Raw genomic sequence first — 22285 nt, 5'->3', positions numbered from 1 at the left:
CTATATCCTCAAAAAACAAAAACGGTCTAGTTTCCCAGGGTTCCTGCCTGGGAAAAACACTGACATGTCATTGCCAAGTGAATTTGGAAAAGGAATCTTTGCTCAGCAACAGCCTAGACACTAGACACACCCGTCTATATTGTCGTAACACAATAGGAAGTTCCCTAATGGAACAACAGCACCAGTAATGTCATGAAAGCGACCATATTAGCAGCTCTTGGGCCTACTTTATCCTCAGCCAAGCCTCTGCTATAGCATGTGACTTGTAATTCACCTCTCACATTCCACCCCATGTCTTGATGACGTAACACGTCTAGAGAGCTGTGAACGGGCGACCGCAGTAAGCAGAACCTCATGGTTAACACATGCTCCTTGTTCTCCTCATTAACTCCAGATGGCTTTTAGAGGGGTTTCACTCATGTCCTTTAGTGATTTAACCCCATCTCACCATCTCTGTTATCACCACAAGGATCCTTCCATAAGCTTACCTGATGGGGGGGTCGTATTTCATTTGTAGATCACAGGGTTCCATGTTTTTTTTGCCTGTGGAGATCACCTGAGGACGATGTAAAACTATACAGGATATGTCATCGGTTCAGAACAGAAATCGTGTGCAACTCAACAGACTTTTCAAAAGTTCAGGGTATCCATACATTTCTGTGTCAATACTCCCATAGGAACAAGAAGGAAAACCCACACGTTTTAAAATGCTCCCAAAGTTGTATACCTTTCCTCCCGGGTGGCGCAGTGGTTAAGGGCGCTGTACTGCAGCGCCAGCTGTGCCACCAGAGACTCTGTGTTCGTAACCGGCTGCGGCCGGGAGGTCCGTGGGGCGACGCACAATCCAGGTTGGATGCTCGCTGTGTTAAGAAGCAGTGCAGCTTGGTTAGGTTGTGTATCGGAGGATGCATGACTTTCAACCTTCGTCTCTCCCGAGCCCGTACAGGAGTTGTAGCGAGACAAGATAGTACCACAAAATTGGGGAGAAAAATTTCACACACACATTTAAAAAAAAATTTTTTGTGTGTATCTTGAGTAAAGGTTAAGACTAATCATGACCAGGGCTTCAGCTGTGTCTTTTCCAGGGGGTTAAGGGGGTGTGGAGAGGTGGGATAGATATTTGGGGAGGGGGTAGAGCACAACATACTTGGCCGCTCAACCGCAGTAACCCCGTAACCGCGTCAGTGCCTGCAGTATCAGTGCTGCGTCACCGCCGTCTCTGCTTTCTGTTCTCTCCGGAGGTATAAAGAGCAATGCTTTATCTTGACCAGGTCAGGCAGACCTGATATGACCCTGTATGTTTGTGTTGTCAGGTCAGTTTGTGTGCCAACAGTGTGTGTGTGTCGGTTTTTATCAGGTTGGGTGTTTGTGTCAAATACCAACCTTTTTATGCCAGTAAAGTAGATGTCGGAGAGGGAATGTGATGACAGACCTGACGGAAACACAACATTTGTCTGTAAACTTTCCAATTGTCGTCAAAACAAAATGCGCTGGACAAGATGTCGATTTTTTTTGTGTCGATAAAATGAACTATGTGATGGAACTGCCTTTGTGCAAATGTTGATATAATAACCATCATATTGAAGTAAACTTGGAGTCACACGATGACATGGTGTGTGGTCTTCCCACTACGACTCATGAAACCATGCAGTTTATTAGGATACAGATGATAAAACTTGTGAACTTCACAGGGGGGTGAAAGTACAAGGTGATAGGCTTGATGCTCCTTTCCAATGGGTTCTGGTGACATGATGATCGATGCTTGGCTGCTATTTGACGAATACAACACCTAGCCAGTGTCCATGTATTACCAGTCAGTGAGTCAAACATTGACTGTGTGTTTGTGTGCTGCCCTCTGCAGGATGGATCCATGCCGTCCTCACCTCTCAGGATTGCATGGCGTTCGGAGGCAACTTCCTCCACAACCTCAACATTGGCATGCAGCTCAGGTGTTACGAGATGGAGCGTCGTCTGAAGACTCCAGACCTCTTCAAGTTTCCCTACTTTGAGGCTATCTGCTGGTATGTGGCCAAGAACCTGCTGGAGACCCTGAAAGGTGAGTGAAGCTGTAAAATCCACATGATACTACAATATATTTATTGGCTTTTTACATTTTATTTTGCATGCATCATAACAAATATAACGCCTTTGTTCTCTTTCTCAGAGTTGCGAGAAGACAACTGCCCGCCCCAGACCTACCTAGTGGAGGGAGTGAAATCTTTAATCAGTCCACTGAAAACCTGGCTGAAGAGAGAGGTGAGGGGCACAGAATGAAATGTGATTTTTTTTTTTCCCATTGTATCTTTGGGTGATGGTACTGGCTTCACCTTCTCTATTCTGCACCTGACTCTGTTGGCTGATGAATATCTAGACTGAATGGTTTATCTCCCAGCTGAGCTCTGATGATGGGGGGGTTGGGAGGGGGGGGTCATAGTGGTTTTCCCCAGATCTGATGACACTGTGCCAGTGGTGGAAACACAGCCTCTCTGTTCAACTCCACCTTAATTGTGTGTATGGAACATTCTGACTGCAGGTTACGGAGCCCACCAGCGAGGTCCCGGACCATATCAGGCCCAACCGTCTCATTAAAGAGCTGACCAAGGAAATCCGCTACCTAGAGGTAAGGTCTGAGGATGGAGGGCCTGAGGAGCATCACCTTTGTGTAGGTGGAAGAGCACTCGATCTGAGGGGCTGTATGACAAGTGCTTCAAATCCATCTTTCAGGATCATGCAGTATGTCACTGACGTGTTTGATTTGTTGCACCTTATTTGTAACTGCCAATCTGTCTCTTGCGGCTTCCTTGTCCATAGACGTAGATTAGATTTAAAGATTGAGGTTATGTTCAAACCCCTCCCTCCTCTAATGGTGTTATGTTGTGTGTGTGTGTTCCAACAGGAAGACCAGGCCAGCAGTGGTGGCACCAACAAGCCAGTGAAATCTCAGGGAAGCGGTGGAAGCCAGTGTCCGGCCACGCGCTCCACGCTGGAGAGGGTGTGCCCGGCCCGTCAGGCACGGCGGGCAGCCCGGAGGCTCCGGGAGCAGCAGGAGCAGGGCCCTAAGGTTCCCTCTAACCTGGAGATCCTGGAGCTGCACACCAGAGAGGTGCTCAGGAGGCTGGTGGTGGGCCCTCTGGAGGAGGTGAGAGGAGCAGGTCAAACTCCCACAACGTAAAACTAGCATGTCACACGCTCTCTGGCATACGTCATATTTAAATGCCTTGTTGTTATTATTGGAAATTATCATTAGATCAATCAATAAACCACATTTAGTATTTTCCGTTCATTACTACTACAAAATACTGCTCCCATACTAGACAAAGTAATACAATTCAATAGAAACGTCTGATACCTGTGTTGAATGAGTCCTATAACTCTCTCTCTGTCTCTACCACAGGACCCTACCTTCTGTCCCCCGGTGCATGGGAAGTTCAACATGGTGTCCACCGCCTCTGCCGCTGCTGCTGAGAACCCAGACACACACCTGCGTCTCACGCTGCACAACGGACGGATCATCCGAGACGCGAGGAGACCAGGGAGTAGCACGGCTAGCAGCCCGGTGAAGGCGGGGAGTGAGCGGTCGTCCGTGGGCCAGCTGAAGAGCAGAGAGGAGATGAAGACGGAGTCAGACCAGGAACGGCAGCACAGCACTATGGGAGGAGAGGAGAAACCAGGCCACCTCAGTAAGTCATGATGCTGAAGCAATTCACTATGTATGTATGTATGTATATACAGTCGTAAGAAAAAGTTTGGGCACCCCTGACAATTTCAATGATTTCCATTTATAAATAATTGGGTGTTTGGATAAACAATTTCATTTTCATCTATCACATAACTGATGGACACAGTAATATTTCAGTAGTGAAATGAGGTTTATTGGATTAACAAAATGTGCAATATGCATCAAAACAAAATTAGACAGGTGCATAAATTTGGGCACCCCAATAGAAAAATCACATCAATATTTAGTAGAGCCTCCTTTTTCTAATATAACAGCCTCTAGACGCTTCCCATCGCCTCTCCCATCGCCTGTCTAGATTCTGGATGAAGGTATTTTGGACCATTCCTCCTTACAAAACATCTCCAGTTAGGTTTGATGGTTGCCGAGAATGGGCAGCCCGCTTCAAATCATCCCACAGATTCTCAATGATATTCAGGTCTGGGGACTGGGATGGCCATTCCAGAACATTGTACTTGTTCCTCTGCATAAATGCCTGGGTAGATTTTGAGCAGTGTTTTTGGTCGTTGTCTTGTTGAAATATTCAGCCCCGGCGTAACTTAAACTTTGACTGATTCTTCAACATTATTCCCAAGAATCTGTTGATATTGAGTGGAATCCATGCGACCCTCAACTTTAACACGATTCCCAGTACCGGCACTGGCCACACAGCCCCACAGCATGATGGAACCCCCACCAAATTTGACTGTGGGTAGCAAGTGTTTTTCTTGGAACGCTGTGTTCTCTTGCCACCGTGCATAACATCCCTTGTTATGACCAAATAACTCAATCTTTGTTTCATCAGTCCACAGCACCATATTCCAAAATGAAGCTGGCTTGTCCAAATGTGCATTTGCATTCCTCAAGCGACTCTGTTTGTGGCGTGTGTGCAGAAAAGGCTTCTTCCGCATCACTCACCCATACAGCTTCTCCTTGTGCAAAGTGCGCTGAATTGTTGAACGATGCACAGTGACACCATCTGCAGCAAGATGATGTTGTAGGTCTTTGGAGGTGGTCTGTGGGCTGTTTATGACCGTTCTCACCATCCTTTGCCTCTCTGATATTTTACTTGGCCTGCCACTTCTGGCCTTAACAAGAACTGTGCCTGTGGTCTTCCATTTCCTCACTATGCTCCTCACAGTGGACACTGACAGCTTAAATGCTTAAATCTCTGCGATAGCTTTTTGTAGCCTTCCTCTAAACCATAATGTTGAACAACCTTTGTTTTCAGGTCGTTTGAGAGTTGTTTTGAGGCCCCCGTGTTGCCACTCTTCAGAGGAGAGTCAAAGAGAACAACAACTTGCAATTGGCCTTAAATACATTTTCTCATGATTTGATGCACTTGTCTATGAAGTTCAAGGCTTAATGAGCTCACCAAACCAATTGTGTGTTCCAATTAATAAGTGCTAAGTAGTTACAGGTATTCAAATCAACAGAATGACAAGGGTGCCCACATTTTTGCATAGCCTATTTTTCACATCTGATTTAATTTCATAAACTTAATATTGCTACACTAAAAATCTTTGTCTGGACAATACCCCAGTACTCAGCTTTTATTAGAAAATGAATGGCATGCCACTGTGGTCTTTTTCTGTGACGACAGAGTGTATATATGTGTATGTGTTTGTTGTATGGTTTATAATCTGACTCAACTTTGTCAGTTTATTGACCTCATTGTCCCAGACACACCATGCTTTCTAAAGGGTCATGTTGTTGACTAGGTCTAGTAACCTGTTGACTTGGACACGGAGAGGGAATGTTTCCTACCATTATCTGTGGTTAATGATGTATGTTTGCCTTCTCAGGGGGTATTGAGAGGGTTAAGACTGAACTCGGTGAAGAAGCCTCAGGACACTCCGATGTGTCGGACATGGACTCGGACAGTGATTCCAACACACAGGTACCTGATATTAACATGGTCTACCCCCACTGTGGTTTTGTCAGTGAGAACTTAACTCTTTATTTAATGTTTTATTTTACCTTTATTTAACCAGGCAAGTCAGTTAAGAACACATTCTTATTTTCAATGACGGCCTGGGAACAGTGGGTTAACTGCCTGTTCAGGGGCAGAACGACAGATACCTTGTCAGCTCGGGGGTTGGAACTCGCAACCTTCCGGTTACTAGTCCAACGCTCTAACCACTAGGCTACGCTGCCGTGCATCAACCCTCAACCAGTTTCTCGTCTCTCTCCCTCTCTGCAGCAAAACACCTCTTCTGAGGAAAATTCAGGAAGCTCCCAGAGTGATGATGATGATGATGATGATGATGAGGAGAGGGGCTCATCCCAGAGGGCTGCGGGGCACACCATAGAGCTGGACCAAACAGACCTGAACCTCCGGCACAAACACAAGCCACTCAAAAGGTGGGTGGTCTGACCCGCTGTGCGTGGGCGAGCTAAAACACAGCTCCTGTTATTGGAATCACAAAAATATTTTAGCAATTGAGTTATTTATTAAGGGATGATTTCTTGTAGAAATGTCTAAAAGTTCACGCCATCGGTTTAGTAATCTCATAACGATGGAGATGGAATTGAAACCGAAGCATGTGCCAATTATGCATACAAAGATTATATGTACAACTTCCCTTTTGACTGGTAAAGATGACCACAGTTGGCTTTTGTGGAGTCTGGCGCGGTGGCCTGTGATTGACTCTTCTGTGTCCCTGCAGAGAACGTCCTACCTCACCCAGCACAGAGGAGGCCATTCAAGGCATGCTGTCCATGGCTGGCCTGCTGTGCCCCTCCAAGCCAGACGAGGCCGCCACTTCCCAGGAGCCGTGGTGGTCCAGCCCGAGCCGAGGCTCGCCTGAGCGCCGAGAGCAGCACCAGCGTCGCGTGGCGGGGGACAAGAGCCCCATGGACAGCCAGGGCAACAGCAGCTGCGAGGCCTGGGACAATCAGGGGCCCCTCTCCCTTGGGGCCCTGAGCCACGACGCCAGCCCAGAGGTCGACAACTACCAGTACTGTGATCCCTCAATATCTCCCCCTCTCCACCCCTCCAAAAGACATGCCTCCAACTCCCCTCCCGTCAGCAACCAGGCCACGAAAGGTACGCAACCAACTATTTTATTCTTTCCATTTGTCTAGTAATTAGTTCATGTTCTCAGGGATTGGATGCTACTGTGACACAACTCTCTCTTCATTCAGCACGTCAGCCATTCATGTGGGGTTTTGGGTTGTTTTTCAGGCAAGCGGCCCAAGAAAGGAATGGCCACGGCCAAGCAGAGACTGGGGAAGATCCTAAAGATGAACCGACACAATGGCGTCTTTGTATAGAGCTCTGAGGGCCACAGGCAAAGCTAAAGGAGGGGAACAGACCCCTGTCCTCACATCCAGATTATTCTGTACATTTAGTCGAAACCTTTTTGGCCTGGAGAAATCACTGCCTGGGGAAAGGGCCCATCTGAAAGACTTGTTGTTGTCAGACACACAAACGAACAGGCTTACTGTGCATGCTTAGGACCACAGGGTATTGGATTCACATGAGCAAGCTACCAATCAAGCGCACAGCTTCACTGCAAGCACTCTAAAACGTAATGGAGAAGATGGGGGAAGCATGTTGATTACTCAACTTCAGGGAAACTTAGAGAGTTCCAGTGGGCATTAATGTGACATGGGGAAGTGTTAGATGTCTGGATGAGGTAGGAATGAGGTCTACAGTACATCGCAACATTGAAGACAAATCTTCAGCCAATGTTAATGGCTGATGAAGGCTGTGTGATGTCCCACCATCTGCATCTCCCAGCGCTGCCTTCCTTGAATATCTGGAGCACTATGAACTGGATGAGACCCAGGACAAGATGGAAGTTGGGATAGACACGCTGGCTTTCCACAGACTGGCATTGACCCACCTGGCGCCGTGTCTGGGCTCTCTCTAGCAGGGTCCTTTTTGGCCCTGAGGGAAGAAAGTGCTAAGCTAATTTTTCGAAATGGTGCTTAATGTTTGTACGTCCTCCATGCTCCCAACTCCCCTTATCTCAATCACACCAGCAATAATGACGTTGAGAGAAGTTTTGAGGCAGCACTCTCTTGGTTAGCATTCCCTGATACATTGTCATTCATCTATTGAAAGATGATTGCCGAATTTATAATTGCACTGTTTTTTTGGGGGGTAAAAACCCATCAGGTTTAAAACAATGACATTTTAACCTGTCTGCATTCGTTCATCATAAGTTTCTCTATTTGAATTTCACATGCTTTAATGCTTGCTAGGTCATACGAAAGCCATACTCCACTATATAGAATCGAAATGATTTTGCTGCCCTCTGATGGTCAAAGGGAGACTAACACAGAGTGCTGCCTCAATAAGAAATGTTTTATCGTGTAAGTTGTTTACTTGGTTGAAAAACAACTTGTACAATATCCTGCTTAATTTATTTATAGTTTTTTTTAAAGTGATTTTAATTTTATTTTTTTTATGGATTCTGAATTATGTATTTATTAATTGAGGTGAATAATAATTTTATTATATTTTGGCCGTAAACCTCGGATTTTCTTCGAAAGGGGTTTATTTTTGTTCTCTTATGATTATTGTATATGTGGACATTTTAGACTTCATGTGGTCATGATATATTGTGTAGGTCAGTAAGATCATTTCTAACTAAAACTTGTTTTTCTCCACTTCTATTCTGTCCAAGTAGGGTTTCTTAACTTGATTTGAACCTATATCTCTTCTGGTTTCCAAAGGTTAGAGGGGTTGTGTGTTAAGAGAATGGGTAATACTGTGACTCCAAAAGGTTACCTGCCCTGCTACACCTATAGACAACGTCAAGTAGGCTAACGAAAATCTTTGGTGGTCCTTTTAATCTGAAGGGGGGAAGGGGGGATTCCTATGATATGGTGCTGAAGTGGATTTTGGAATTGTAGTTATTCACTCTCAGGGAATGATGCCACAGATATGACCTCTGATTTAATCACCAGCTACATTATGTACACTACTAAGGCAAGTTCTTCCAACCAGACTCCTGTTCCACTTCTTTCTCATCTAACTAAGCAGTTGTGCTTTTGAATTGGTCCTTTTTAATCTGAAGAAAAGTACATTTTGAAGGGGGGGGGAGATGATACCATCTATGCTCAAGCTCTGCCTAGCTACTTAACAAGTTTAACTCTACATCCAAGACATTCAAAATCTTTCTTTTGACAGACCCCCTCCCAAACACCACTTGTACGTGTTGAGCTAAATGCTTGTCCCGACATCCTTAGACACCCTCTCTCTAGTCTACAGAATATTTCACTAAATGACATCGACTTACTTAGTCGCCAAGTAACTTTAATACAGTATCTGACTTGAAAGCTGTGCTATGATTTCAACTTGCAGTGCACCAAACCTTGGTGTAATTGTGGTCTATCGCTCAGCCCTTAATGAGATTTCACCTAATGACTAAGATCACTACTTTAATGTCTTCCCCTCCACAGAATAGTGTTGAATCCTATTGCCAGACATTTCCACCTTAACTCTTATTGCATGTTGAAGTCCTCACCACTCGTCTGTGTAATAATAAGCACAAGAGCTAGCCTGCAGGCAGGGTTTGTTATTAGCAGCAGTTCTCATTGTACAGAATTTACCGTAAACTCTTACATGCAAATCTATTTGCATATTTTTTTTTCCATCAATGGTCATGTTTCTTCTCTGTGCATTAGTCCTTCAGATGGTTTGAACCATAAACACTGGCTTACTGTGACACTGTTACTTAATGCATTGACTGTTTCAGCATTTCAAAAGTGACCTGTAAATATATAAATGAATTGATGCTTTTATTGTTTTTTTTACAGGAAACGACTAGAACTAGGAGTTATTAGACTCATTCAAAAACAGTCATTGCGTTCCATATGTACACACCCCAAAGATATGTTTTAGAATAAATTGAATTTTATTTGTCTATGTACAACAAAGCCTTTCGGGACACCCTTAACCTCCAGGTAGCGACTGGGCACACACACACAGGGTCTAGAAATGCAAGAAATAGAGAAGTACTATTACAATATACTTATACAACATGCCACTGCTACAGTAAGGAACCTAATTGAAATGGGCATATTAACACATCTTGTTACAGAAGGGCTCTCGTGCATATACTGTACTAACTGAATAAGCATTCCATTTCCCATCCTAATGCAAATGTGCATAAAACCAACAGTTTAAGACTGTTGCGTGATGAACACAATCTTCCATCAGAGGACAAGACATTCTCATTGACAAACATCCCTTGGATGAGTCACAGATCCTGTGGTGGAGAAGACTGATGTAGCCGTAGACAGGGCAAAAGGCACACCTGGGGGTAGAGAGCAACTCATTCCTCATTGTCAGCTGGGATCCCCAGTTCTTCATCTGTCCATGCGGATGCATCAGGCCATGGGAAGTGACCCTGAGAGAAGAGGCATTATGAGGTTAAGTCTGCTTGACAGACACCGGCTTTGTCTCCATCCTTTACTCTATGAACTGCCAAAACTAGATTGGACAGGACATATCAGGCATAACTATGATTAGGAGCCTAATCTACATTTAACTCACCATTACTGCATCTGGGTCATGCCAGCAGTGCCACAGGATCCAGAACCACATGGCACTGCTGAGGAGCTCTGCTTGGAACGTCTGGCTCTTGGTGAGTTGTGGGAATTGCCTGTACTGGGCCTCTATGTGTGGTCCACCGCCAGCTCTGAAAATGAACAGAAAACCAGAGCACTGATGGTATCACTGTTTACACCCTATACCGGTATAATGTAGCTACGCTCTACACATTTCATTAAACCCAACAACCCAATGGGTTAACATCTGATCATGGCGCCTACCTCTGGACATCTGTTTGGTAGGCCTACTGTCAGACTGCTAGCTAGTTGGTTAACTTGTAAGCTAGTTATAAGCTATAGCCAAACGTTACTGTTTAAAGCTAAGAAGACAGTGATATGTGTACAGTTGACTTGTGATTGATAATGTTTATTTAATTATGAAGGACGATATTGAAGTCAACCTTTCGTCCTTAGCACATAGCTAGTTAACGTTTATAACACCAGTAACGTTACTTACTTTCGGGTTACTATTTTCTGAGGTCCACGTGTAAGAAGCTGCGTCCCGGCCCTAAGGACACCCATGGCCCTTCCAAAAGAAGACATCGTTGTTTCTCTCTTCCCCCAGTGTTTTCTCAAAATGTCGTTCCACCTTGACAGAGGGCGACCAACCAACAACGAGCGCTATGATTGGTCGAGATGGAGGGTTGTTCAGAAAATGGATCGACTCGTGTCGCTTCCACTTTTGCACACTAGATGGAGACAAAGCCCTTTATATACGTGTATATGTATATTAGGTAGTTACAGAAGTAGATTTTTTAAATGCATCTATGTATGAAACTCATAAAAGGGAATCGTATAGCAAATATTTGGGAAATGTGTATTTAATTTTTCATATGAAAATGTAATGCTGGAAACTTGTGTTGTGACATGGTGAATTAATGCATACGTGCATCTGTGCAAACTTTTAGAAACTGACAACTGAGCAAGGACGGTTGGTGGTCATGGCAGTCCTTCCAATTTCCTTCCTCTTGAGTAAAGGTTTTGTGTTGGAACGTCATGCACCTCCTGCCTTTAATGTGTATATGTCTTCCATGACATGGGTGAGTGGTGAATAGTAGTAGAAAATGCAGTGCATTTGTTTTGCATCCAGTATAGTAAATTAAGGTGGAGGGATATTATAGGACGGCAGTCAGGTTTAAAGAAAAACATCAAGTGACAAAAGACAGGCATAACAGGTACAAATGGCTAATGAGCATTTAAATTACGAGAGCAGTTCTTCTGTTTAGTAATTGTGAAGAGTATTCGCCCTTTACTGATTAATGAATCTGAGAACCGAGTGGAAAAACATGGCGGACAAGCTCTAAGCTCCCTATCGACAGCTAAGCGGTTTGACAGTTGCTTTTTTTCTGGTGGAAACTATTACAAAAATATCAAATTTGCAATTAACTTCGCGTTCCATCAGTTGTAATGTATCCAGCTGTAATCGAATTGTACTTTAAAGTCCTGCAGAAAAGTTTCTTCCCTTTCATGCCAATGTTCAGTTCAGCTTTTTTTGGCCACTTTTACAATTTCATAGACATTGACCGTTACTTTCCATCCACCCATGTTTCGACTTATAAATTGGCTCGCCAGTCTGCATCTCGGTTTAAATGCCAGAATAGGAAATACATAAAGACCAAACACGACTTAACGACAAAAGTTAAGAGCATGGTTTAGAAACGATGCTTTCCGCAATCCTTTCGGGAGTGCGCGCAGTGCCGCCGCCTAGTCAGTGCGCTTTATGCACGTGCGTGCTCGTTAACGGCAGGCGCCATCTTATTTGCCACCAGCGGCGTTGTTGCAATTTCACAAAAATAACGGAAAGTGATCTATAGCTATCTGCATACAATACGTTGAGTGGCGAGTTCATTTGAGTAATTCATATCGTCGAACAGCAATAAATTGCTCATCCCGTATTTATCTTGCATTCCAAAGCATTGTTTTTCTTGACTCAGCCCTAATGGCGCCTGGCTCTGCAAGTTCTCCGGTTGCGCCACTCTCCCCTCACAGCTCAGAACCCGCCTACAACCGATGTCCGAATGATGTCATCAGAAGCCAACCATTTCTGCAAAAACAGGCCAATTCATGCATCATTGGCTGAGAGCAATGTCAATCTATCAAAACAAGAACGCCATTTTGCGAAAACGAGAGAACGCTCTATTTTACCACCGAATCTCATCCTCATCAAACTGCCCGGAAACCGACTAGGCTACTTCTTGATAACGTCTCCAACTAGTGTTATGAAAAACCTACACTCTGAATCAAGTACAAAAAAAATATATATATATATATACAGTATTATATAGCCCAACGACTGTTGTACAATATCACCTACGTTCGCTATAAGATTTCCGAAATGAGTATAGTTGTAGCAGTTATGAAGGCTCATCTACTCTGTCAAGACGATCTGATACAAGCAACAGACGAGAAAGCCCAGTTTCAGTATTACGCGTGCGCGCGGGGATGCGGTTTGGCGAGATCTCAGTGGGGGAGGGGAGGTCGAACTGTAATGTCATGTGAACAGGCAATGACTGTATATTTGAACAGGATAGGAACATTCGCAGGAGCCACTGTATCTTCGCCTTAATTCGAACGACACGTACACGACATGTCCAACGTATTTTTTGATTCTTTGTTGGACGCACCTCTTTAGCTCTTAGAAAATGAATCTGTGTGGATGATATACTCTGAAAATTGGCCATGGAGACGTTTTACTTTACATATACGACGATCCGTTTGCCTCGACCTCTTGAAGCCGACCTCTTGTAGCCCATACGCATTGTTGTCAGTATTATTGAACTAGGCCTACATATAAAATGTATTCATAATAGTGCCGTTTTTGGGGGGAGACTGGAATAATGTAACGGCAATTATGAATTAAATGTACTTGTTAACAATAGCACGATGCTTCCATTTGTAGATTGTGTTGACATTGGTCAGTATTGCCTGCCACCCACCTTGCCTTCAGTTAAATCAAAGAAAGCACGGGCTCATGTGGAAGATATTTGTTTCCTCCTACTGCATTGGGCAGCAGAATTAGATGCTAATTTCAAACTCTGGTAACTAGGGCCTAATAATTGGATGTCATAAGGTGAATGCACCAATTTGTAAGTCGCTCTGGATAAGAGCGTCTGCTAAATGACTTAAATGTAAATGTAAATAATTGCCATTCATGAGTTTGTTTTATTTGTAGCAGATACAGAAGGTGTGTCATGGACCTCAGTGACAATACAATATATTTCTGTTTGTTTTTTATATTTTAATAAAGTTTGACATTTTGCAGCAGGATCATCTATAAAAGTGAAAGAGAACTTGAATGAATGAATCTTTGAGACATGAGCGGTGGTGAGATGGCAGACCATAGATGTAGAACATTGTATTTCTCTGTGCCAGACATCATGGTCATATGGTTGACAAAAGCACATCAGATTGCTTTGCAGTTGAGAGAAGTGCGAAACAGGAGGGAAAGGGCTGACAATTCAACAAGTTCCTCCAGAGGAAGTAATAAAAGCAACCAGACTTTGTGCTTGGCTGCTAAGAAACTGCATTGACTACACACACACACACAACAGTGCTTGACATGGACTGAAATACTGGAGGTGCCAGTACTCATTTTGGGTACTGTTTATATTCAGGTGCAGGAGCTCCACACTACTTTTGAGCTAATATTCTATAGATGGTGCAGGAACCCAAGCAGTAGATAATCTGAAGTGCCAGTACGCAGCTTCAGTAAACTTCTGCCCAAATCAAGCACTGACCACCCTAATTTTACCCCCTCACACATCAAAGTGTAGAAATTGTTCTCAGATGCATGTTGAAAAGAAAAAAACATACAGGACTATGTACATGAGTTTAGTCTATGCCTTGTATTGTCTGTCATGTATTGTCATTTTGTGTTGCACCATGTTGCTTGATCTTTCAAGCAGTTGAAGGAAAATGTAAATGTTTATGAAATGTTTTAATTGACAATAAAGAGGTATTATCCCATTCATGGTAATGGATTCATTTTTAATGAGTTGCTGAACATGCTGTACTCACACAATCTGAGATGTTGATTCTTAACAATCCTACAAATGTTTACATTTGTTATACATTAAGTTTGGAGATCATATAAACAAGAGGATAGAGAGAGATATATATATATATATATATACATACACACACACACACACACACTAGAACTAACTCGTTGCAACTGAACTAACAAATCCTGCATAGTGGCATTATAGCGGCGAAATTTGGACTACAGACAGAAAACTACAGAACAGAACGGACGCGTGAACGCGCATGTAGCCATCTCATCTCACGGCGCCCCTGTAATCTTGGCCTGTGGACCCCGGAGAGTGTAGGGGCGGGGCTCGGGTTAGGGGTTGATGGGGCTGGAGGAGGCGGAGTCACGGTAGTCCTGCCAGGGCCGCCATTTTTGCAAAGGGAAAAGAGACAGGGTAGAGGGGATCTAATTTCTAACAGTCGGCGTAGGTTGGACACAATTTTAACGGTTCGGAACTGACTGTCATTATTGGGTTCCAATAATTACCAACGAAAATTAATTACAGTAGGGGGAGTCTCTAAAAAAGATTGCTATCAGTGTAAATATTTTTAAACCTTATAGAGCCGCAGTGTGGAGTGAAGTAGCTATTGTTTTGGTTGTGTAGAGAGCGAGGCTCTAGCGACGGGGGTCTCACCCAGGTCGCTGTTTCTTTATTCAGGTTATCTACAGTGGACTTTAACTGTAAGTAAAACGCTTTAAAACTACCTCATAGGTTGTCTTACTTTCAAGAGCTCACCAAGTTAGTCTACCTAGCCGACTTGGTTTCTCATGGCTAGCTACTGTAGCTAGTAACGTTAGCTACGTGGATGCTGCTATAGTTAGATGGAAGTTGATAACTAACTTTCTGGTAGGAAATTAGTTATTTTTTTATATAAGTGAGCCACTTAGAATGTTAGCCTGAATTATAGTATTGTTTTGGTGTAACGTTAGCTTGTATTAGCTGGCTAGCAGCTGCTAGCATTTGCTAGTTAGACAGTGCAGTGTTTAGCTGGCTAACTTTAGCGCATTTGAATTTTAGATTCAACTGGCTGCTTCTGAAACGTTAGCACGCTTACTTAATGCAGTTGAATAACATTGGATTGTTAATGAAAGGAAAGCAATACAATATCAAACCTGAACTATTTTGGCTAGTTCGTTTTACCTGCAATGTCAGTATGCTGTTGCAGTCGAACTAGGTGGCATGGAGAACTACCCCGCTCTCTTTCAACCAGCCCCCAAAGGATGGTCAGTTTGCCAATGTACTCCCATGCAATAGGCTAGTGGTAAAATTGTACTTACAGAACAAGTAAATCATGAATTGTATTGCAGTATTTGTTGGACTGCCTTGGTTTAACACATCCGTGCTCGTTATCTAGTTACAGATTTTCATATGTGGTTGGAAGTGCACTTCTTGTTGATCCTATGAAGGTTTATTTCCGTTTGAGTAGCCAGCTAGTCCACAAAATGTGGTGTTGCGCAGAGGGCATTGACAGGTCTTTTGTTTACATATAGATAACAAAAGACTACGTATAATTTTCTGGAAATTGTAGTTTCATTATATTTCTGGTCAAAGTTCAATCGCATGTCCACAATTGTGTAAATGTTTTTTTATATATAAAACTAGAGACCTTCTGTTACTAGATTAACAAACTGCTATTGGACCGATAAACGCCCACCATTATATTTTGTTCCTAGTTGACAAATGCATTTACATCCCTTAATTTAGATTCAGAGGGTATGTGGTTTAACTGCTGCAAACGTGGGGGGAGGGGACCATACCTCAGTGGAGGGGGCATACTCAAATCGGGGAATCTTGCCTCCACTGACAATGTAGCTTCTTTGATCGTTTAAATTGCGATTGGTTACACTATTGTTTCAATGCTATTTAAAAGTGAAATCAAACTGCGAGAGCGTATATTCAGTAAGTGTGAACTTTACGCATTGTTCACACTATGACGTGCCAAATTGCCGTACTAAACTAGCTTGGGTAGCTAATCTTTCCATGTTAAAGACCTCGTTGGCCAGCGTAACGACGTTTACCGTAGTTCGAACGCTAATATTAGCTAGCTAAGTACTTACTACAACTGATGTAACAGTCGGGTAGTAGTTCAAGCTTCAAATATTGATACAATAACTCACTTATGTATTTTTCAAGACGAAGAGGCCCAATATAATTTGTTAGCCGCCTAGCTATGTAGCTTGAGAAAATGGTTGCTTTGCCGAGACTCGCTAGCCAACGTTTTGTATCTTTGAAAGCCATTGCAGCTAGCTAGCATGACTCGTTAGCTAACCAGCTGGTTAAATTATCGACGAGATTCTACATTTTTCTAATAATAACTACACATAAACGGCATCGACAGATTGATACTTAAGTAAGAATGTCTGAAAGACGATTGATTGATTTCTTGGGGATTTTCTTCTCGTGGCGAGTGTCCGTCCCCCAGTTACACGGTTTTCTTGCCGTCCTTAGAAAAGCGCAATGAAAATGGCGGCTTGGCTTGATGTTGTAATTTAATAGCTGCTTTCAGCCCTCCACACCCCTATCGGCTGAGCTGACTGCAACGCCGACACACAGTCACGGGCAAGCTAGTGCACAATGGGATAGATGAATAAGGACTGCTTTCTGTCGTACATTAAAATAGTGACAATGTCCGCCTTTGATACAAACATACACTTGTCAGGTCATAAGTTTGAGATTCGCTGTCCAACTGTCTGGTTAGCTAATAGCCCCCCCCCAATGACGTTCATTCACATTTCTTTGCTAATATTGTGTTTCGTGATGCATTGTATTTGAGGAGCAGGATGTATATACAGATACTACTACAACAACGCAATATACGTCAGCTCAGATTTATTGTAGTTGTTGAATTTGGCTATGTTATTAGCAGGTTGTCATATTGAGGAGTTGCATAACAGGATATAAACCCAGCACTTTGTATAAAGAACAATGATGTTTATTGCCACCCCCACTCTTCTTTGACCTCATGCTTTGTCCAACACTAAACACTCCCACCCATTTTGGCAACTTGGACCAAGTTACCACATTTAACAGTAAGTGGGCTACTAGTCTTAACTCATGTTTGTAGAAAGCAACATGATGACGAGACAGGACGATTTTAATATCTCATAATTCACTATCATTAGGCTACCCATTCTCCTGCGCATATGTAGTAGAGGTCGACCGATTCATCGGAATGGCCAATTTCAAGTTTTCATAACAATCGGAAATCGGTATTTTTGGGTGCCGATTTTTATTTTTATATATATACCTTTATTTAACTAGACGGCCTAGGAACGGTGGGTTAACTGCCTCGTTCGGGGGCAGAATGACAGATTTTCACCTTGTCAGCTCAGGGGATCCAATCTTGCAACTTTACAGTTAACTAGTCCAACGCAAAAACGACCTGCCTCTCTCTCGTTGCACTCCACAATGAGACTGCCTGTTACGCGAATGCAGTAGCTAGCATTAAACTTATTTTGTAAAAAAACAATCTATCATAATCACAAGTTAACCACACATGGTTGATGATATTACTAGATATTATCTAGCGTGTCCTGCGTTGCATATAATCTGATGAGCATACAAGTATCTAAGTATCTAACTGAGCGATGGTAGGCAGAAGCAGGCGGGTGAACATTCATTCAAACAGCACTTTTGTGCGTTTTGCCAGCAGCTCTTCGTTGTGCGTCAAGCATTGTGCTGTTTTTGACTTCAAGCCCATCAACAACCGAGATTAGGCTGGTGTAACCGGAGTGAAATGGCTAGCTAGTTAGCGCGCGCTAATAGAGTTTCAAATGTCACTCGCTCTGAGCCTTCTAGTAGTTGTTCCCCTTGCTCGGCATGGGTAACGCTGCTTCGATGGTGGCTGGTGTCGTTGTGTTGCTGGTTCGTGCCCAGGGAGGAGCGAGGAGAGGGACAGAAGCAATACTGTTACACTGGCAATACTAAAGTGCCTATAAGAACATCCAATAATCAAAGGTTAATGAAATACAAATGGTATAGAAGGAAATAGTCCTATAGTTCCTATAATAAATACAACCTAAAACTTCTTACCTGGGAATATTGAAGACTCATGTTAAAAGGAACCACCTGCTTTCATATGTTCTCATGTTCTGAGCAAGGAACTGAAATGTTAGCTTTCTTACATAGCACATATTGCACTTTTACTTTCTTCTCCAACACTTTGTTTTTTCATTATTTAAACCAAATTGGACATGTTTCATTATTTATTTGAGGCTAAATGGATTTTATTGATGTATTATTTCAGTTAAAATAAGTGTTCATTCAGTATTGTTGTAATCATCATTATTACAAACAAAAAAATTGGCCGATTAATCGGCCTCTGCTTTTTTGGTCCTCCAATAATCGGTATCGGCGTTGAATAATCATAATCGGTCAACCTCTAAAATGTAGTTAATAAGTAGTGATTATCTAAAGGTCAGCTCGACTGAGAAGGAAAGCATGACACTGATTGTGGATATGAACCATAGAGGAAACCGGTCACAACAACCATGGTGTGTGTCATTATGGCTGGAACGATGTGCTTGTGTAATATTTACCAGTGTTCGGGTATGCCTAGTACAAGAAACTGTCATTAAATTAGCTAGGAAGATTTCAGTGTGATTTGGCCTAGCTCTTTGGAACATAGGCTACTTTGTCTCAATTGTATTTTCCAATTAGGATTTGCCTAATTTGAATTTGCCTAATTCACATTAAATTCATGAATAGATAAACAACAGGCTGTTTCCCAAGTCCTACCTGGTGGTCAGAGGTGTTGAGGTTTGTGAAGGGGGAATGAAACAACAGCTGTGACTTGGTTATTTCCCTTTGACATTGACAAAGACCTGCTGCCCTCCTCTTGCCCTCTCAGCTCCTCACAGGCTCAGAACAGATGTCCGTCATCAAATAACCCACCAATGAAAAATAAATGGCCAGGGTTTTTTTGTCTGTTGTTTTTGTGATCGTGTTGAGAGTTGGCCAGCGAGGAGCTCTATATCACCCATTATAGAAATGAGAAGGAGCCCCAGTGCCACAACAAGACCTTTTAAATCTGCCTGGCTACACCTTGCATGTACACGTGACTCCACTTTGCCCAAACAATCTTCTCCTGACAATGCATGTCTTTCTTTTCATGTGTTGTGACATTTTTCCATCAGCTCAGGCCCCATTCCCAGTAGTATGCCTCAGTCCCCTGGTGGTGGCTCTAGCTTTTGGGTGGTGTGAGGCAGGCAGCTCTACACCGCTCCATTCCCTCCTCCCTTCTGGCCTGTGAGACAAACTAAAGAAGTTGGATACTTCTCTGTGGCGCAAACTTTGGCAGCCTCTGTCCAAATGCCAGTTTGAGACAGTCGCCCAGTGTTTTTTTTTCTCTCCTCCTTTTCTCCTCATGACCCCATGTTGCCATAGCCTAAGACGAGACTCCTCCTCACATTAACAGAAAATTATCCGGATTTGTGACCATCTTGGATGGAGACTGCCGAGAGAGACGGCCATTAATCTTTTCTGTTTTGGTTCTCCAGGACGGCACTAATTAGGCTTCTGTGTCCTTATGAGGTGAGGGTTATGTTAATTCCCCCTCTGCCAATTGAGGACAGGAGGCCAAATCATTGGAGGCAGAGGTGTTTTCAGTTTTCCCCACAGTGAGGCTGTGCAGCTGCTCTCTTTCTCCAGAGGAGCCTAGTGAGAGCTGTGTAGGTCGCTGCCACAGCTGACTGACTGACACACTGATACAGGCACTCATTTGCTTGTGACTCCTGATCTTTCTTTTCACTGACACAGGTGCTTGTTTCACAAATGCCTGTCAACAGTGGGGGTAATGTAAGGCCTCAGACTGCTGTATGCTGCTCCCTCTAGTATTTCCACAGCTTAGCTTTGCATAGTGGGATTCATTCTCCACCAAATGAATGATGTCATGATACGTTTGTGATGTCACTCATGCAGTGGAGACCTAGATGCAGAGAGACCTTGGGAGACTTGGGGCCCCTGTCGGGAAGTAAAATAGACACCAGTTTGAACCGCTCCGTTCGTCAGAACAACTGCAGGCTTGGAACCCTCTGACATGTAACGAGGCCTGTGTGTATGGATGTAGCTGACACAGTAAAAATCTGTTTCCCCTGATGTTGGCCTCCCTGAATTCAGTAAAAAAATTATCACTTTTGAGTGGACATAAATACTGGATGAGAGCGGGCCTGCTGTGTCTAATCAGAGGCTGGTATATAATACACAATCCACAGTCACCTACCTCTTCTTCCTCTTAAAGGGACAGTGGCCTGCGCTCTGTCCTGGTGCTAGACGCCATGCTACCATAACCATGTCACAGTCTCGTAGCGTTGTAACAGTCTCCCTATCTGCACCATATTCGAATTGCCTCACACGCTGACTCACACTGCCTTCTCTGGTTCCCTCTCCTCGCTCCCCTGGTGGGTGCCCCCTCTCTGCACACTCTTACACAGCTGTAAATACCTGATATGGTGTTTCGCTGGCTGTGTTGACAGAGACAGGGAGATGTGGCCTGCCTGCCACTCCCCCCTGGGGGACAGAGGAGTGCGTGGCAGGGAGCTCTTGCTGCTGTGTGGCACCTTTCCTTTCACCTCAATCCCAGGAGCACACTTGCATCCATGAAGGGCTCAATAAGAGAAGTCATGAAGGCTTTTTGAGCTGCCAATAGCCAGGACAGTGGGCCACAGAGTGAGGAAGTGAAGGGGTTCATTATACAGGATGTTTACTGCACTGGGTAGGGCAGAAGGGTAGGAAAGAAGAAGGCCACACCTCAGTGGGGATAGTGAGAATCTATTGACTTCCTCTCTGCCTCATCCTCCACTGTAAAGAGTGCCACTTGTGTTTGTGTTGCTCCCTCTGTCCCTGGAGAACAACAGACTCCATCCTGAAACTATAATCTGTATAGATATAGCTGGCTGACAACAGTACACTGCCAGCCTAGGTAGTTTTACCCTGTGGGGCTGCCTGGCACTAAGCCTCCAGTGTCCTCCTTTCTGTGTAGAGCTAGAGTCATGCCTTCAGTAGCTCATGGGAGTCTGGCCTTGCTCTGAGGCCCAGCACGGTCGTGTAGGTCACACAAGAGGAGGAGAGGGAAACAGGGTTCAGGTAAACTGTTTTTGCGGTGCTGGGCTGTAATGGACTACCTCCCAAATAGGTGGCCTGATACTTCCCTAGCCCCGCCCACTTCCTGTTGCTGTGCTACATGCTAACACAACTTACTTAGTGCAGGGCACGCTGGGTACTGGGCAGACTCAGTGGAGGTGAGGGTGAATGTGGTGATTGGTGATATAACGCCAGGTGTGAAATCGATCATGGAACTGTGCTGTAATGGGGCTGGAGTGTCTGACCAGTGGTGGGTGGCAAAAATATCAAATCACTTTATTTTTGATGGTATTTAGTGTTTAAAAAAAGAAAAGTTTTGAATTAGCTTTATTTGTATTTATTTGTAAAAAGTATTGAATTAGCTTTATGAGTAGTGCGAGGCCCTAGGGTGATTTCAATGAGTCTTTCTCCATTCAGATAATTTTTGGATGAGGTTGAAAACACTATAAAACCATTTCTTGCATTTTTTTAATCAATTTCTGTATTTCCTGCACTCATTTGAGATAATTTCCACACTGCCATGTAGGGTTGCCCGATATGGGCAAAAAAAACCTAGGCCTCATTTTTAACCAAATGTTGCAATTGTGATAATTGCGACCCACTTTCTCGACAATTAACACCAGGCACAGAAAAGCTGCATTTGAGCCTGTCAGTCTAATTTGATTTGGTTTGAGTAGTTGGCCCTTCCTTCCTAATATAGATAAGACTGAGTCACACAGGTGGACAGGCGAGCTCGATGCAAATCCAAGATTTTGTTTCTCATCGGTCATCCTTATCAGATTTAAGAATGTCAAATGGGGCCGTGCTCTGTTAGGGAGAGGAGGGTGTATGGAGGGAGAGTAGGCCAGAGCAGGGCTGCCCCAGACCAGCTGTCAGAATCTGGATGTTCTGC

General features: G+C 43.7%; 3 protein-coding genes across 18 annotated transcripts in view; 2 read left to right on the top strand and 1 right to left on the bottom strand.

Moving 5' to 3' along the window:
• LOC118378640 (lysine-specific demethylase 7B-like) overlaps positions 1 to 9465 on the top strand; it is a 31458-nt gene extending 21993 nt beyond the window's left edge. For all 3 annotated transcript variants that reach the window (XM_052460508.1, XM_052460509.1, XM_052460511.1), the window contains exons 8-16: positions 1862 to 2056; positions 2165 to 2256; positions 2534 to 2620; positions 2897 to 3139; positions 3395 to 3680; positions 5521 to 5615; positions 5919 to 6079; positions 6385 to 6764; positions 6903 to 9465. In XM_052460508.1, the coding sequence (XP_052316468.1) occupies positions 1862 to 2056; positions 2165 to 2256; positions 2534 to 2620; positions 2897 to 3139; positions 3395 to 3680; positions 5521 to 5615; positions 5919 to 6079; positions 6385 to 6764; positions 6903 to 6991 (1628 nt within the window). In that variant the 3' untranslated portion in view covers positions 6992 to 9465. The remainder of the gene's footprint in view (positions 1 to 1861; positions 2057 to 2164; positions 2257 to 2533; positions 2621 to 2896; positions 3140 to 3394; positions 3681 to 5520; positions 5616 to 5918; positions 6080 to 6384; positions 6765 to 6902) is intronic.
• Positions 9466 to 9562: 97 nt separating this feature from the next.
• LOC118378638 (NADH dehydrogenase [ubiquinone] 1 beta subcomplex subunit 2, mitochondrial-like) lies at positions 9563 to 10908 on the bottom strand. 2 transcript variants are annotated; one of them, XM_035765627.1, is made up of 4 exons: positions 10740 to 10903; positions 10227 to 10371; positions 9988 to 10080; positions 9563 to 9662 (listed from the first exon to the last, which is right to left on the bottom strand). In XM_035765627.1, the coding sequence occupies exons 1-3, from the start codon at positions 10823 to 10825 to the stop codon at positions 10006 to 10008; spliced, it is 306 nt and encodes a 101-aa protein (XP_035621520.1). In that variant the 5' UTR covers positions 10826 to 10903; the 3' UTR covers positions 9563 to 9662; positions 9988 to 10005. The 2 variants fall into 2 exon arrangements, with proteins under 2 accessions (XP_035621520.1, XP_052316473.1); XM_052460513.1 differs by having other exon boundaries at positions 9563 to 10080; positions 10740 to 10908.
• A 3797-nt stretch (positions 10909 to 14705) lies between these two features.
• The window catches only part of LOC118377779 (inactive histone-lysine N-methyltransferase 2E), a 31131-nt gene continuing 23551 nt past the window's right edge, over positions 14706 to 22285 (top strand). For all 13 annotated transcript variants that reach the window (XR_008062964.1, XM_052460507.1, XM_052460502.1 and 10 more), the window contains exon 1: positions 14706 to 14993. The gene's annotated coding sequence lies outside the window, so the exon portion shown is untranslated. The remainder of the gene's footprint in view (positions 14994 to 22285) is intronic.

Source organism: Oncorhynchus keta, chromosome 13 (genome assembly GCF_023373465.1).
Source record: "Oncorhynchus keta strain PuntledgeMale-10-30-2019 chromosome 13, Oket_V2, whole genome shotgun sequence".
Lineage (NCBI taxonomy): Eukaryota > Metazoa > Chordata > Actinopteri > Salmoniformes > Salmonidae > Oncorhynchus > Oncorhynchus keta.
The sequence above is the reverse complement of the archived record's forward strand: the minus strand, read 5'-3'. Positions and strand labels throughout refer to the sequence as shown.